The 18082-nt window shown below is 45.6% G+C and overlaps 1 protein-coding gene across 7 annotated transcripts in view; it reads left to right on the forward strand.

The window, feature by feature from the left end:
- The window catches only part of LOC146209225 (uncharacterized), a 57287-nt gene that overhangs the window by 34975 nt on the left and 4230 nt on the right, over nucleotides 1-18082 (forward strand). For 6 of the 7 annotated variants that reach the window (XM_084597321.1, XM_084597342.1, XM_084597327.1 and 3 more), the window contains exons 3-5: nucleotides 918-1093; nucleotides 6907-7032; nucleotides 15536-15827. In XM_084597321.1, coding sequence (XP_084453447.1) covers nucleotides 918-1093; nucleotides 6907-7032; nucleotides 15536-15827 — 594 coding nt within the window. The remainder of the gene's footprint in view (nucleotides 1-917; nucleotides 1094-6906; nucleotides 7033-15535; nucleotides 15828-18082) is intronic. The other variant, XM_084597308.1, reaches the window with a different exon arrangement.

An 18082-nucleotide genomic window follows, 5' to 3' on the forward strand; every position in this document is an offset into this window, starting at 1 on the left:
TGTATGAAATGAAGGTAACTCGGGCAAAAGCCGTATTTTCTTTGTACAAGACAGCAAAGAAATTCCTTGAGCGCATGCTTTTACGTTGATCACAATCTTATGTTACATGTGTGCGCATGTGATGGTAAAAAGCTGTGCATTTAAATATTTAAGAATCGATTTCGCTACCTGGATGTTCCACGTGATCGCTTTCGAACAACCTGCCATGGTAGGCAGAAATGTAGCTCCGCCTCCATCTCAGTCCTCTTTTTTATTTATACTTATTTTTTTTAATAGTTGCGTTGCCGGAACGCGGATGAGAATAGCAGAAGCTGTGGCCAGAAAAAAAGCATGGTAAATGCCGAGCGTACCTGTTAGCCTGGCTACCACGGCGACTCGAGCAGAGTGAAAAAGGATCTCACGTAAAATTTGGTTGCCGGCCTTTAAGTCACTGTTACCCAGGAAGACGCCTGTAAAGATTGCTGCTCAACTCTGCACATAGCCGCGCGTGCCACAAGCAGGCAAAAAGTCAGTAAACGAATGGGCATTGCGCAAGGCTAACGATGCGCATGCCCGACATCTTAGTCATTAGGGGCCGAAGCAGTTTTGCACGGTGGTTGGCGGGATTTTTTGTGCACTCTGAGCAAGGAAGGCCTGTCGCGATTAGTTTTCACGACGCAAAGTGCGCTCGACCAGCCAGTTTGTCATCGTTGCAAGGTAACAGAGTACCGCTCCTAGCTCTACCAATGTGACACGTGACTCGGAACCCTACACCGTGCTTGTCTTGGTGCGCGGCGTGTCATGCTGGGGAGGGGGAGTTTGTTTAACGTTTCCTGGGCGGCACATTCGTGAGCTCGTTTGCGAAATTGATGGATGACCCGTCATCCTTCTCATTGCTCATTTTCCCGACCGTGCTTTTTTATTTTTGTTTGCCGCAGACCTGGAGTACTTCGGAGAGGGTCGCGAATGCGTCAACTGCGGGGCCATCTCGACGCCCCTATGGCGCCGGGATGGCACGGGCCACTACCTCTGCAACGCGTGCGGACTCTACAACAAGATGAACGGCGCTCACCGGCCAGTTGTCAAGACGCCTCGGAGAGTGGTGAGCAGACTGGTGAGCAGGCGGGCTCGCACCAAGCGTCTCCTCCTCCACATTTTAAAAACGACGCCATATTTTTTTCTTTTTTTTTAGCGTTCACTGCATCCTCCTCTCGGTTGGGTAAGACTAATTGATCGCAGACTGTTGGTTGAGCAGAGCGGACAAATAGATGAACAACGTCACGCCGCTAGAAGATTAAAGACTTAACTAGCACAAGCTAGCACACATGCCAGGTCTAGCTGTATCATGTGGAGAAAAAAAAAAGATTGTCATTTAAGTGGGAGCGGTAAGTGGTAAATAAATATCGTTGTTTATTTGTTGCTCATATATTATTTTTCTTCTGCTAATTTATCAGCTCTTTTCGCAGTGAAGAGTAGTCACATTTGTTGCGATGCTGGTAACCGGAGCTTGGCCGAGAAAAGCCTGAAGGTTTACCACATTAAAAAAAAAGAGCCTTTCGCGTAATTTTGAGCGTATTTGAGGAGTTCCAATGAACGCCATCTTGTCTAGCATGTAGCACCACAGTCTTGAATAGAACGTCCTTGGCAGTGCGTGGCGAAAAGGTTTTTTGAGCCTGTATATCAGATGCCATATGATTCGATGTCGGATCATGAGAGGAGAAGCAGGATTATTCACTAAAATGTATTGAAAATTGCATAAATAATTTTTAACGCAGCATTGGAAGACTGTGACATAAAGCACGACACACGCGCATTCTGAGCTGAACTCAACATTTTAGCGTTGCGTTCCATGTGTCCGTTTTCCCCAGCGCTGCACTAAAGTTAAACAAGTAGCCCTACGAGCAAATCTGCACAAAAGAGCCGTCGCATTTTGCACGATTAGCTGCTCACAGCCGCATAAATGTATGGTAACCATCTACTGGCCCGGAAGCTACTAATCCCCACTAGAGACGACAGCTACACTCACAGTTGTGTCCAAACACATTGCGGCGGTGCTGTCTTTGTAACTGAAAACGATGGGGCTAACACCCAGTCCCGCACAACAGTTTGTCTTTGTCGTAGCCGCGCGGCCGCGACAGCAAGAGTGATGGCGTGGGGCTTCGCCGTCTCACGGCCCTGTTGCCCCGGGCCGTTATAGATACGTCTTCCCCTGCGTCTTGTTTTACAGGAGCATTGGGCTTTTGCTTGTATACAATTGATTAGCCGAAAGCCGCTCTGCCATTAGGACCGCTGCCTTGTTAAATGCTTGCTGCTTGCCTCATCACGCAATGAAAGGCTACGATAAACTGGTCTCAGACGCCACTGCGGTGCTTGTTTTTTTAAGGGGCCCCTTTGCCAGCCTTAATCAGTGCACTTTTCTCGTTTACATTTCCTAGGCCTTCAAATTTTCTCCACTATAGAATTGGAAATAAACTAGCTGGTTTTTATTGTACGTATTCTGTTATGTTCGGTACTGTCAAACTCCATGCGTTATCTTAATGCCATAGCAATGCCTGTCACCTTAGAAAGTTGCATGATAAGAACTCGGTGGGCGTTCAAAGCTTTTTCTCATGAAGCCTGCGGAAGAAGCCGATAATGCAAGTTTACTCAGTTACAGCAAATATAGAATGTTCCTCTCCGAGTTGGGATTTCGATTACATCATAAAGAAAATGGTTTTCTGGCTTGAAGGGTTGTGAGTGTGTGTCGCACGTACTCGAAAAGCATTGGAGTTGTTAGCGTTCTCGGTTACGACGTTATTTGTGAACGAGATTAAGTTATAGAAACTGTTATTGCCGCCTAAGAAGAATTGATTCCGTACTTTTAGCTTCGGAAGCGGTAAGCAAAAAGTGGGTATACATTGAAGTTATCTACAGTATAGTCGAATACAAAAACGCGAAGAGCGCAAAGGTACTAGCCCAAGAAACGGTATTAATGCAGTATTAATTAATACTTAAATAAGTGCTTGAAATCTCGCATCGCATAACCAGCTCGGCAAACTGCTGACAAGAGCAAAATTGCTGCAGTCAAACGGACCTTCAGCGAACCACGCCACGCGACGTAATGTTTAAGGGTCACGTTGTGCGAATATGCGCACACGGAGATGGTTTTTTTTTTTTTAAATATAAGATCTGTGCCTAATAAACTGCGCTGCGATGGACCTGGAAGCATTCACAATACGGTTTGCACAATACTTCGTATGCCCTCTCTAGACCTTTAGCAGTAGATGTATCTCGTAAGCTTGTAAAAAATCGAAACAGCTCCCAACAACATGAATTTGCCGACGAAACGCATCCGGTTATTGACGTGATTCCGCGTGCGCTGATCGTCCTCAGATAGCTCGATCCTGTCGCCGTCATATCATAGTTACATTTCGTCAAAATCAGCACATTAGCAGAAATATTATCGATGCAAAATCGATACTTTAGCTTGCGTAATCGTATCGCAAAGGTCTGCCTTATACCAATACGCAATGTGAAGCGTGAACGCGTATTCGAGCAATACATTCTTGAATTAAGTTTTTGCGTTCTGATCAGATGGAACTCTGGCGCCTTTGAAAGGCTGCAACATCTTCTATCCGCATTCCTGGGCGTATACAATGCAGAAAATCTATGAAAAGCTTGTACGCATGAAGCAGTAAATTCTGGGATGAGTTGGCTAAAAAAGCCCAGCAAATCAAGGGCAACACCCTTGCAGATATTTTATGCGAAAAGGTTATACGAAATCATTCTACAGAAAACTGTAACACGTACGCTGTGGCCGCCATATTTTAACTGTCTTGGTAACGAGTAAGAATTTGAAATTTTACAACGCAGGATAAATACGGTGCCATTTTGCAATTTAGGACCGCCGTTGAACGAAAAAGAGCCAAGAGCGCGAGAACTATGTCACAGCAGATTAACACAAGTCGACGAGAAAAATAAGAACTGAACGGATATAATTTGCTGCTTGTTGTATTCGACAACCTTATTTTAGTTTTGCGGACAGCAGCAGACGCAACAGTATGTAGTGTTATGGGCGACAACGAGCATTAACACAGTAGCCACGCATCCCCTTGCCGCTGTTCGGTTCAACTATCATAGGACATGACGGAAACACGCGTGCTGGTCGCTAGATGGCAGCATTTTTGCCTAAGTATTGGGAACTCCTGTGGAACATATTAAAAGAAGGTATCGGTTATGAGATAATAGAGTTCCTATTGGAAATATACCGGGATAACAAAGTAGAAATTACGTGGGAAGGGATAAGAAGTACGGAGGATGTCAAAGTATGCAAAGGATTAAGACAAGGCTGTCCTCTATCACCGGTGCTGTTCATGATAAACCTGGAACGGAGGATACAAGACAGTAACCTAGGTTTTAACCTGTCATATAGATTAGGTGGAAAGGCGGTAGAGCAGCGCCTCCCCGGTTTGATGTATGCAGTCGATATTGTGCTGCTAGCTGAGAGTGTGGAAGAATTGCAAACTCTAGTTAAGTATTGCGGAGACGAAGGGGACGCTCTAGGCTTCACTTTTAGCGCAGTTAAGTCGGGTCTGATGATTTTCAACGGCTCAACTGATCAGGGTCTTAAAATTCAAGGCCTTGAAATACCTACAGTAGCAGAATATAAATATTTGGGGGTATGAATAAACGAAGGATTGGCATACATTGGAAAGCATGAGCAATCACTTAAGGCCAAAGGGCGAAGGAATGCCGGGATAATGAAGCATAAGGCATTGTGGGGATACAATAGTTATGAGGTATTGAGGGGTATTTGGAAAGGAATTATGGTGCCCGGACTTACTTTCGGAAATGCGGTTTTATGCCTAAAATCAGAGGTACAGTCGACATTAGAAACAAATCAGAGATCCGTTTTGACGATTAGCACTAGGTGCCCACGGCAAAACTACAAATGAGGCGGTACAGGGAGATATGGGCTGGGCATCTTTCGAAGTACGGGAAGCTCAGAGTAAAATATTATATGAGGAACGCCTGAGGAAATTGGACAGTAACAGATGGGCAGATAAGTGTTTAAATACCTGTACCTAAAAAGCGTTGACTCAAAATGGAGGAAAAGAACTAGGAAACTAACTAGTAAGTATGCTAGTAACAAGGACGGAGAAATAAAGAGAATTAAGCAACAGGTGAAAAACACAGAAGGTAAAAATTGGATAAATTCGATGGAAAAAAAAAAAAAAAAAACAGAGTGTGGAATTATACCGAAAGTGGAAAATGCAGATCAAGAAGGAAGATTTCTTTGATAACTCAAGAGGCAGTGCCCGACTTTTCGAAGCTAGATCAGGGTGCCTTAGAACACGCAGCTACAAAAAGAAGTTTAACAATGGAGATGACGCATGTGCTGTATGTGGAAACTCCAGTGAAACAATTGACCATATTATACTGGAATGCAATGGTATCCATCCGGAAGTTGATGCAGGCGCAATCACTGTTCCTGAAGCTCTCGGGTTTAGAGATAACAGTGGCCCGGTGAATAAACCAGCGGTGGAAACAAGCAAAAAACGACTGGAAGATTGGTGGCTTAAAAGCAGAGAAGTGACATAATGTTAGTAATGTAGGAACAAAATTTAATAAATAGAATGATGGTTTAGTTAACCATTCTAAATTAATAATTAAGATATAGGGAGAAAAACGAGCATGATAGCTACTGCTACCACCCCGTTTCAAAGGGGACGCTCCTATATTTCATCCATCCATCCATATTGGTGGACTGATAGCAGGGAGGGGGCGCATGGAAGCTAAACTTAAATTAAACACGGGACTAAAAGGGAACTCGTTAAAGGTGACGGATTATCTAAGTTAAATAAGAAATATTGAGCATGGTGATAATTATCACCACCCCATTTCAAAGGGGACGCTCCTAATATTCATCCATCTGTCAATCAAAGGATGTAATCGCCCTACACTGGAACTAACCTCATCTAAAAAATAGGAATCCGGTCTCCAGCAGTAATCTGACCTGCATACATCGCATCCCCAGCCGGACACTTTAACCAACTACGCTATTCCCCGGATCGTGAAACACATGCACATCATAATTCTCCTTGCGTACTGTGAGGATGATAGGAGCGGTGACAATGACGCTGCAATTAGCGACAATGGTGATAAAGGCATTAACTATGGTTATGATGGTGCATTCAGTTAATGATGATGATGAGAGCATACATGATGCACCGTGTGAACCAGCAACGCTCATGCTTTCGCATTGTACAGTGTAGATTTTACAGTGCTCTTGGATTTTTTTGTTTTGGTCAGCAATTTAAACCACTTCCATGTTAGCATTATATTGTGACTTCAGACGGCATTATGCGCTCACTGGTCAGCATTTCTAATACTCTCTGTTTTTCAATCGATCTTTGGGCATATTGAAACAAATTGCCACGATTCTAGCACTATGCGAAGAAAAGCGGGAGAAGGAAATAATAGGAATTTGGCACAAAATTTAGCCAGCATGTGTATTGCCACTTCTGCCAGCCTCTCAGTTAAAGATCGATTTTCAAACCTTTTGAGTAAGTATCAGATCAAACAAATAGCAGTGACATTGCGGTAACCGTGTTTTCTTACCTTATAGTGTTTGTGACTTTGTTCCTTCATGCGGAATCCGGCGGCCGCCATTTGTGAGTGCGTTCCTGTGGCTCTCTTTGCGAGGAGAGTTCGAGTAGAATACACATATCAAATTTTCGGATCGAGCATAGTTCTATTAGCGGGGGGTGTTGATGTGCAGGGTCTGCTCTCGCAAACAATTTTCCACTAACATTTAATTGCCTTGCGCGTATCGATGTTCCTACGAAGCCCGCGTACATTCGCGGCTGCTCAGTAGCCAGGTACGATGTTGGCACTGATTGCTTCATTCATTCATTCATTCGAGATTTTGCTTCTTTTTCGTGACAGTCTGCAGCTCGACGCGTGGGCCTGACCTGCTCCAACTGCCAGACGGGCACCACGTCGCTTTGGAGGCGGAACAATGTTGGCGAGCCAGTGTGCAACGCCTGCGGCCTTTACTTCCGCCTGCATGGGGTAAGTCGCCTTCACGTGCTTCCTTTCGGCTCGACAGCCTTGGGTTCCCCTTCTTTGTCGTTTGATCTTTAGATGGGACCGTGCACTCGCCTTTGCAGTATATACTGGCAGTGTCAGCGCCTTACTGCACCTCGCAAGTTCGCGGCGATGATCGTTGTTTGCTTTTGTATCCTTGCATAAGAACGTAAAAATTGTTCAGGACTTTATCAACTGGGTCATAGAGGCTTTGTTCTTGCGACACAGTGGCGTAGCTTGAGCAATCGACCGTTGGCGCCGAAACACATGCACTGAGAGGAATTATTTGATCTGCAGAATATTGTAGCGGGCTAAAAGTAGCACCAGTCAGAGGAACCGCCCCGATCTCGCTATATTTTAAGAATGGAACCACTAATAATTTACATTTGATGAGATCGGCTAAACTCTGTCCCTCGGGCTCTTCGCAACAATCGCGGGCAACGCTGGACATCGGCTGTGTTGCGTCAGAATACACGTGTACGTCGCCCGGCATCTGACGTTGAGCAGCAGCGCGTTCGCGGGCGCATGCCCGCCAGCCGTTGGGAGCAAAATCGGAAGAAACCGGTCTTCAACATTCAGTTTCCTCATAGCGCGCTTGTGCGCGTGCATTTGACGCGCGCAGCGAGACACGAGTGACGTTATCTAGCTGGCGCGAACCTTGGGGTCTCCTCTCGTTTTGAGCTCGCCAGCCGAGTCATCCAGGCAGCAGCAGCAGCGGACACCGCTGCTAGGGCTGTGAACGTACTCCGCAGGCCCCCTCGTCCCCAACCCCGTCCTTTTGCGATAACCCGAAGCGTCAAGATTTTGATCATAACCGCATGCTGCCGACTAAGGCCGCCACGTCTAGGATGTCCGCGACGCCTTCGTGTCGCCGGGGTGCCTTTCTTACTCCAGTTTATAGTATTTTTTTCCCCTGCACTGAGCTATACAGCCTAAGCTCTGACTGTTCATGTCGTGGCGACGAACCAAGCCCCGAGGCATTCCGAGCAGAGGCTGCAGCATCACTTTGGCGTTGAAACACAGCCACAGAGCTAAAACAAAAACTGCGTTAGGAAGGAAGAACGGCTTGTATACTTGAACATGCTTTAACATTACAGCACGCTCATTGGAAAAGTAAAATCCTCCGACTGTCATTAGCAATTATTTGTGCAAGAGCAGCAGTCATTCTTAAGGGTTATTATTGCCTCGGGGTATCTTTACTGCCAGTAAAAACAGAGATAATGCATATTTTTGTGGCGAAAATAAAAATGACCTACAGTGCGTGCGGGGTTCCTTATCGCTAGCATTTGCAGCGCTTTGCGCCGAGGTGTATGGTAGTTGTAGTAATATAAACCATTTATTTGCGTTGCATGAGTTATGGGTTAATGGGCGGAGTTGATCGGCTCCTTAGTCGGGGACTACATCGGTTGATCTGCTCGAGCTCTCGACAGCAATGTCCATTGTGCCGCATGGTCGGAGCTGGAGAGGGCCGCCTCCCAATCCGCCCACGTTGGGTTTTCTTTGCTAGGTATAACTTGGTTTTCTTGTCAAGCCAATACCATACGGTAAAGGTCTGCTTTCTAGCCACAAAATGTGCATCGAGGCCAGAAAGATATATGGTGTTTTCTGCGTATGCAATCTTTGGCTGCGCGAAGAATTGCGGCTCAGTGTTTTTTGCAACCGGCAAATGCTGCCTGTCATGCAATACAAAAGGCGTTACGTAAGAACTGTAGCCTGGCGACTAGGAGACGGAGCATGAAGTCTTCCAAAACAGCTCGTGGCGCTTTCGAAAGCAGAGTAACATAGTTTCACCTTCGATTACCGATAACGCAAAGGCTGCGCCGGAAATAGCAGCGCGGGCAGCGGGCTCTCCGCGCTTCTTGAGCCTATCATAGTTCCCTCCAATGTGTTAGGTGACGGTGGGTGGTGCGATTCGGCATCCGTTCGCAGCCTTATTATTACCTTGGCGTTGTCTGGCCGTGTATGCATGTATTTGTCTGTTACAGAAATCTCGCGGAACATTCAAAGTACAGAGTATATATATCTCCTAAATTTATGACGGTCCCCATGCTATCGGCCTCATAAATTTAAACACTCTGATACTAGCAGTAAATGGACCGATTTTGAACTTTAGACTGCCTTATCGATTGTTGTTTAGTAAAAACAGCGGAACTCATTTTATGCAAAAAGGAAGTGACAATTAATTTTCAAGCGCATGTTATAGGAGAGTATAAGCCGTGCTACATGGGTAACTTCAACTGATGTTTTGTCGAACGACAACAGTTAGGCTTCTCAACTGACTCCTAAACTGAACAGAAGTCGGCTGCAGTTACACGGAACTTATCGCGAAACTGGGTTGATGTTCTGAATTACATGATCATGTCACGTGAGAGCAATTTCTGAATAAGAAATGCTTTCTTTTTCTCTATAACGAGGTTTATGGGTTAATCACTATTTTCAGGCATTGTATAAATGAACTTTAATTTCTGCTACCGTTTGCTGTCCCTGGTACGCCACGAGTGAACCCGACACAGAGGCAAGACAATCCATTTGAGACGCGTCTCGCTTCGCCGCTTGATCACCGTTTTTTTTCGGTGCCGCTTCGCGCACTTGATGGCTAGCGCTCATTTCGTTAGTTAAAGTTGCAGGCTGGGACTTACACTGACCAGGGCAACAGCATTCCTTGTGATTTAATAACGGATGGCGGTTGGACACGTCGCCGACTCGGCCAAACTGCCGTTAATATCTCTAGTGCACTACTGTGTAACCCCGACAACTGTCATTCAGTTCCGCTGACCTTCAACTGAACTGCCGCTGAAAACGCCCGTGTAACAAGGATATAAGGCTAGATAAATATGTGCCTGACGCCTTTTTTAAATCATGTATTAAATTGACAATTTAATTGTCTGTTCATAAGTACACAAGGCAGGAAACTCAGCCGTGCTTGCACAAAAAAAAAAAAAAAAACGGTTTGTGAACATGAACGTGCTCAGCTGACCCTAGCGGCCAGCACGAGAGAACGTTCGCGCCCGACGGGTCGAAGTGGCAGCATGTAATAGCACTTTGATAACATCTTTGGTGTCTCGATTGGTTAACGACACGGGTATTAGGCACGTTCACAGCATCCCGCTGGAGCTGCCGCCTGCATCAAGTATGTTGTAGGGCGAGTTGGGGACTAAATACTTTAAAAGAAAACAGAACAAATTGAAGGGACGAAGAAAAAAGCAGACACACACGAGCGCTCATGTGCGCGGGTTCTTTATTCGTACCTTTCTTTAGCGCTTTCTTCTTTCAAGCTACCCAAGAGAGCCCCTTCTACCCATAGAAAAAGGGGCAGACATTGTTTGTCGTCACAACCCAATGCCTGTGCGTTTTTTACCGCGAACTTATAGTGGCACCGAAAATTCTTGTAACAGCAGGAGTTCGTGTAGTCACCACAAAAAAAGTATTGTACAACTACAGACTGTACAAAAAATTGCTGCTAAAAAAAAAAAAAAAGCAGCGGAACTGAAATAGCTACGCAGAACAGGAATGTGCTACTTTATTACTAGTGCCGCATGCTACGTAATAAACTAAAGGTCCCCCCCCCCCCCCCCCCCCGCCACTTTGTTTGGATCATTAACCGATGGATCGCGGTTAATGATTTAAGATGGGACTGATGTCTGTACCGCATCTCGAAATTGGTGCGCCTTGGCTTGGACGACTCGATTAGGACAGGAAACGAGTCCAACGTTTTCTCTGTCCGCTTGAAGCCTTTTTTTTTTTCTTGCCAATTCTTTTTCCAATGCCTTCTGACTGACCAGGTACACTGGTAGCGGCTCACTTCCCGGCGTCCGTCTGAATTCTGCACTTTACGTGGAACAGTATCCGGTCGATGAGGCTGTGAGGGAAGCTCATACTCGCACGCAAGGCGGCTTCAGCTCATGAGGGCCCTTAATAGGACAGATAGGGCACTATCGCGTGCGATGTTATTTTATATCATCGGACCGCCCTGGCCCTCGCCGTCTATCAGCAGGTCTCCGCTTTCGTGGCGCCTCCCGGGCCTCGCGCGCGCCTCTCCGGCCTGTTGACGGCGCGCGCTGCGAGCTCAGGTTTGGCGACACCGCGGTCGAGTTGCCAGTAGCACGTAATGGGATATTTTTGCCGTCTTCCAAGAAAACTTCTTTCTTTCTTTCTTTCTTTCTTTCTTTCTTTCTTTCTTTCTTTCTTTCTTTCTTTCTTTCTTTCTTTCTTTCTTTCTTTCTTCTTTCTTCTTTCTTTCTTTCTTTCTTTCTTTCTTTCTTTCTTTCTTTCTTTCTTTCTTTCTTTCTTTCTTTCTTTCTTTCTTTCTTTCTATTTAGGGCTCTTTTACTACACGGACTTTGAATATAACTTTAAACTGCCATTTCGATGTCCAGAGTAGAAGGCCGTGAAAAAAATGGAGGCTCCGTTATGGTTTCAGACCTTTTGTGCTCGATTTGGAATCGGTCTTGCTCTTGCGTTTCATCCCTTTGGATTACTGCATCAGCGGCGGTATATTAGTGAGCGGCTTCCATTTTAAACGTTACTATTAAACGTTACCTCTATTCATAGCAGCTAAACGTTTGCAAGTAGTATGCGGAGCATATGTCGCAGGTGCATCAAGTAACTGCTGCAGTCTTAGTTTTTATTCTCGGCTACATATTATACTCATCGCACCTTTGAAGCATTTCTCCGCTGCCCCCCCCCCCCCCCCTCTCCTCTAGATTTCCCCCCCTTAACGTACAGAATTTTCTGCCCTTTCGGTCAAAAAAAAAAAAAAAATCTTAATTTTGTTACTTTGACAGAGGATGTTACTACCAGACTTTAAAATCTACCCTTGTTTAGTTGTCCCGGAAACAGCACCTTTCGAAACTCAGGCATTTATTTTCGCAGATGTCAGGCTGGACACATTTTATAAACCGTTGCTGTGTGTGTTCATAAAAAATATGCCATTTAGAACGTAGCGGCTTCCAGAAGGCGCATACTTACATTTTCCAACAAACGCTGGTTCTTTTTACTTGGTTAAGCTTTGTAGCCGTTAAATCGTCGCTTCGTGTTCTTGGCACGAACATTACGCAGTCACCTGCACAACTGCTTTAAATATGCTGAAAGCATTGCCAACCGAGCACTGAAGTGACCGAAGTGAGTGAATACCATTCAATATCTATGTGCGTCACTTCTTTCTCGGCATGTATTTGAACGTGCACTCCTCTTAGGTGCCGTAGCCTTCTTGGACAATTTCCACGCACATGCTTGAGTAGACCCGCGGAGTCAAGGCACACGCGGGGAGCGTCGTTCGCGAACCTGTCAAAAGCGCTTGCATAGCACCTCACGCATGACCTGCAGCAGCCCCTCCGTGACGCCGCGCCTCGTCGTATGCGCGAGTGACGTTGAGAAAATAAAAATATACAAATGAAGTGCAGGAACTGAGCAATTATCTTTAAAGACTGCCCGCTAGCAGGGATCGTTTTTCCCGAGAAACAGCAGCGGTGGGGAAATAACTAACCAGTCAAGTAATAGAGCAAGCAAAAATTGTAAAGGGAGAAGTTGGCCGGGGAGACGGGGACAGCACGCGTCCGCTTCAGTTTCAGCGGATGCTGGACAAGCCGAGGTCAAGTGTGGCGCACGTCTTGGTCGCGTGACCGTGCCAGAGGAAAGCATAAAAAAAAAAAAAAAAAAGCTTCTAGTATTTCGTCATTTTGGTCGCGAGGGGTAAACATATTTTTGGAGACACTCGAGTAGGCTCGAGCTGCGACACACTACGCGTGCATGGTTGCTTTTAAATGCCTCACAACTGGGCCGCATCGCGGTGGGGGTGACACTCGGGCGGAGCCAGTTGCGACAAACTGGCGTGCCGTTGAGATGGGCGGGCAACGCCTCTCCGTTCACAGGCGCTGATGGAACAGGCTGAGGAGACACAATCGCCACTTTAATATGACACCGTCTGGAGCATCTGCCAGCTCTCCTCTCTCCCGATCCATACGTTACAACCATTTTGCTACCTGCGATTGTTCTGCACGACGTTTTGGAGGGCATGTTCAACGTCTTGTGAATAATTGTTTAGTTCTAGCCCTCTTAACCACCACGATATATGTGGATGAATTAAAGGCGGAAAATATTCCTGTAGGATGAGCAGCAAAGTTAACAGTGCTTAAAATGCAAGACAGAGTGGAGGCAGTGTTTGCCGCTTTCAGCACGACTGAGGAATCTGTTAAGAGATACAGGGTGAGATCTTGCATTATTTTCTCGGACACTGCTGTCAGAGTTTCAGTACGGGCAAAGCGCTGTAGTACCTTGGCCCTGATACGACAGTGCATAATTTACGGTACTGTTGAGGGGCGTATTCGGATGTGAATGGATGATGCCCTCGTGCCTGTTTTATTGAAGAGTGAGAGAGAATACTTCCAGTATGCTACAGCTAGCTTGCTTAACGCGACAGCGTTGAATCCTCAGTTTTCAAGAAAATTCGGCGTCGGTGTCAAAGCAGGTGACATGACTAGGCGCTCATTTCTAGTAGGCATATGTGACTTGGCCATACCACATGACAGAAGGCTTTGGTAGGGCCTGCCGACTGTGGTAGCTGCTTTCAGATGGAAGAGTGAAATAGAGATGGAAGAGTGAAATAGAAACAAGGTCAATGTGACAAGTCCAGTTATCTGGAAGAACACGCGTGCCGCTACCTATTGCCAGCGGCATCAACCTCATGAGAACGATGCAAATGGCACCCGCGAACTGTGTGGCAAAATATTAAAGCTTTTTTATCCGCGGGACGGGTGCGTTACCGGCCCCGGTTCAACGTTCAACGTTGCGTGCTACGCAGAGAGTCTGTGTCAAACTGTCAGTATTTCGTTCTGCTGGTTGTGGTAGAGCTTTACAGCAAGGCGAAAACTGTGTGTGGTCGATGAGAAACGGATTACCGCTGCATGTGCGCATTTCCGGACGATGGGACAATAATGTGTCACAGCTCGGCTCGGCCAGCTCGGCCTCCCAGGCACGTCGCAAAAGTCGTGGCGGTGGCTTGTTTTACGGACACACGTCTGCATGAGCGGCGTATCGCTGCATCTGTTTTAATTGAACGGTGAAGGTGATATTTATTGCCCCCAAGATGCGTGTTGAATTGTGCAAAGCCTTCCGTCTCGCTCCCTTTGTTGCGTGTTTTGCTTACTGCGTCGCTGAATACGCTTTAGCTGGTATCACAAGGATATTCCTATTGTCAATGGGATATTTGTCATGAACATGTTAAATGTTGAAGTTATAAATTTGTAGCCTCACATGGACTCCTCTCAGTGACAAATGAAGCGCGAGTAAAATAGTGGAATCGTGAACAGGGCGAGATTTATTGGAGCGAAGCTATATCGCAGATATTTTCGCTGCTCAGACATATTAACTTCTAAATACTAGCAATCTCAATTTGATTTTCTTACCTAAGCTCTTACAGCTGGGTGTTCTAACGCTAGTATTAGTTATTCCGTTCGTTTGTCTTTGTTCTTTGACACTGATATGTACTTTGCTTGTTAGCAAAATCTTTTACCCTTTTATAATCTCGCCGCGTCTCGTTTGGAGACCTACGCTCAGGTAATTTTGTTATCACGAGGATTTCATGAAGACCACGACGAAAGACTAGGCTAACGACGACGGAGGTAGAACGATGCTATGATAAGGTGGTTGAAGATGCCGTAACATTTCAGCTAACGTAAAACTTGACAGTAGAAATCCATGTCAAGTAAAGTTGGCTGAACAGTTACGGTGTCCATTTTTCTGCCTTATCCGAGCGTCGTTCTGCCTCAGTCGTCGTTGGTGTTGTCTTTCATCCAAAGGTAAAAAGACAATCAGATTCCCCGCCAATTTTACGTCACTGTGACGTCAAAAGCTTTTCTGACGTCACAACGTCACGTGTTTGCTTTGCCGCGCAGTTCGCAAGGGGCGCCGGGAAACTAAAGCCTCACTCAGAGTCGACACTCTGGTTTCTATGGGAGTTACTCTACCATATACTCTTTCTACCATGGTGGAAATAGAACCAATTGGCATCCTTGGATTTGGAGTCGCACCCATAGGCTACAGGCAGTGCAGGCACATTCGTACGCCTTGATTAAGGCGCGCTTCGTAGCCACCTATAGCCGTGATATGAGAGAGGCTTCATAACCTCTCGCATAATGTGGCAGCTTACGACTATATTGCAATGAGTATTCTTGATAAAGAATAACTGATTAGTAATGAAGCGAGTAGCAAAGTGCACCTACGCTAACGATGATTGCAAAAGGAGGCGGTGGACGGCAGCCAATAATGCTGCCAAATCCTGCCCTTAAAGGTTGAGCTTAGGTGTCTTCCATTGCTTTGCCTGCACCTTTAAAAGTGAAAGAAATGGTACGTTTCTAAAAATCTTTTAGAATCAGTTGCTTTGCAGCCAAGTTAATTAAAAGTTAAACACATTGAACCACCTTCGGAGAGAAATCCGCTACAGCATGGCTACACGCTATCGTAACCCTGCTGCTACCTCTCCTGTTGACAGGTGAATCGCCCCCTGGCCATGAAGAAAGACAGTATCCAGACGCGGAAACGCAAGCCCAAAAATGCGGCTGGTGGCGCAAGCGCAGCCGCGACCAGTGCCACCGCTATGAAGGCCAACATTGACGCGGCCAACTCCGCGGCCGTAGCAGCAGCCGCGGCCGCAGCAGCTGCTGCTGCCGCAGACCAGGGGCATCACCACCAGCAGGCGCAACAGGCTCAGGAAGAGCAGCAACAGCAGCATCTGCAGCAGCAACAGCTTCTGAACCCTCCACGCATTCCTGAGCCGCCCATCGGTGAGCAAACACTTCAGTGGTATAGCTCGGCCGCCTTCAGCGGGTTGAAACCATTGATGCCAAGGCGAGATATGATAGCGGCGCGGAAGGAAGGCGAAGATGGAACTGCTGAGATAACATCAGTACTGTTTTCTGGTTATGCTGAAGCAAGCATGATTGCGAACTGCACTTTGTAAGGGACCATTGAATTCATTGCAGCTCTTTTGCTGGCTGGTCGAATAACGTGCCACATTTGACCATTAAGGCAATCCTTTTTGGCGTTTGCAAATGTAAGACCCAAGGAGCACTTTGATGCAAACACTAACACATACACATTTTATCCAAGTTTCTCAAGGTGTCTTAAATGAAATATCTAAGAATGTTAGTAATATTATGTTATTTTAGATGTTTTTTTTTCTGCATACTTGTATTCTTTGAGTATTGCTGTTTCGTTTCTATATTCAGTAGTAATGTTTTTAACTTCACGTCCTCTTGATCAATGTGTGTTACTTTTGTTCATTTCGTTTTGATTTCTACCCTTCCCCTTGTAATGTGATAACCTTGAAGATTGAATAAACGACATGAAAGGACACCTCTCTCTTTAATGCTGATGAAACAGAGCCAACGGTGCGGGTGACATGTTCTTCACCGGGAAGCTAACTCGTTAGCAGCTGAGCTTTTCAGCATTTCAGTATATAGTAGCCATATCACAGATAATCATTTACAAGTGGACAATCCTGCATTAGGCTACTGTCTACCGATTCCAGCTCAGAAAGTAAGGGCGATTCAGGTATGTTACCTAAATGTAGGCACACAAGACGCTAAGACCTTTCGGTTTGTTCCACATTTGTGGTGTTTAAAAATTCACGATTCCGTCTGAGAATGATGGCAAAACAGCAGCCTAAAACAATCAATTAATAAACCAATTATATTTATCAATTTTATAGAATTAGGCGACAGAATTTTGCAGAAAAAATAAATTCCACTTGAATCGTACCAAACAAAGTTGGCATAGACGGTACATTTTATCGCTAGTGAGCGGGGCACGTCAGGGTGTAAATTGCGGCGTGCAAGACGCACGGAGCACACGTGTAGGGCGCAGACATGCTAAACTTTCGAATTCACTTGCAAGTACAAGCCTCAAAACGTCGAGGCTTATGTTTATTAGGCGAATACTGGGAGTAGAGCAGCCGCAACGTCCTCGCCAGGCGCTGCGCTAACCGACCGATTCGAAGTTATGAGGTGTTCGCAGCTTTGTGAAAATCGGATAACTCGCGTAACTGCCCCCAGCGTTTATTTCCCGCACGCTCTTGAAGTTCGCACTTGGGAATGGTCGGTTAGCTGGCCTCGATTTGCACAGTGTACAACGTGATTTAAGCTTTACGTGGGACGCACTACGCTTTTATATTCGTTAAAGGAGCGGACTTCAAGTCGACGCGCCTGCCCCTGGAATTGTCAAACATAATTTCGAGTAATGCTAAACGATCTAGTAATGCACATGTCGCATTTTTGTATGCGTTATCGAATGGCTAGAATATATGTGCAGCTCAAAAACGCCTGCTTGTCATGATTCCGCAACACCCTTTCACCACTGCGGCACTATTTCTCCGTAGTCGTAAAAGAATAACAAGCCATCTTGAGGTGATCTTCAGTAAGACATTTTGTAAATGTCTCCTACAAAGCGTCTCACTACCAAAAGTTTAGAGAAGTTCCTGGCGAAAGGTCCTCTTTTAGACTCCTCTGAGAAATTTAGCGCTAGCGCAAGGCATCTTTGCCACTTGTACATTAAGCTAGTCATTGTTGTATTTCTCCTTTACTCGTTAAGCGGAGGGGGGGGGGGGGGGGTGTATTTTTTGCACAACACGTGCCATGTGCTCTGTACATTATTCAAATTTTAATCCGTAACAAGCAGTTTCAAGTATTACGGACTATGATGGGATCTGTAGTTACTTAGTACAAGCTATAGCAACTGTATATTTGGTTGACTCCTAATCCTAAGGTGACGTGTTCAAAACTGGCGATGGCCTGTCAGATAGCTGACGAAATCATGCAGGAGAAAAATACATTGCTGCATTTATTGCGCACGAAAATAAAAGCGCAAACTTGTTTAACAAAGTCAACCCAGCAATAAAAGTGTGGACGGGCTTCAGTAAAAAGCCATATTCAGATTAATGTTAAATTAAAAAAAAATGATTCGCAAATTAACTGCAGTTTTCTTTTTTGCATCAGTTCTGATTTTATGTTTTGAAATAGCAAGCAAGAATCATACACAAGAG

This window comes from Amblyomma maculatum, chromosome 1, assembly GCF_055883805.1.
Source record: "Amblyomma maculatum isolate TAMU_Amacu chromosome 1, ASM5588380v1, whole genome shotgun sequence".
Lineage (NCBI taxonomy): Eukaryota > Metazoa > Arthropoda > Arachnida > Ixodida > Ixodidae > Amblyomma > Amblyomma maculatum.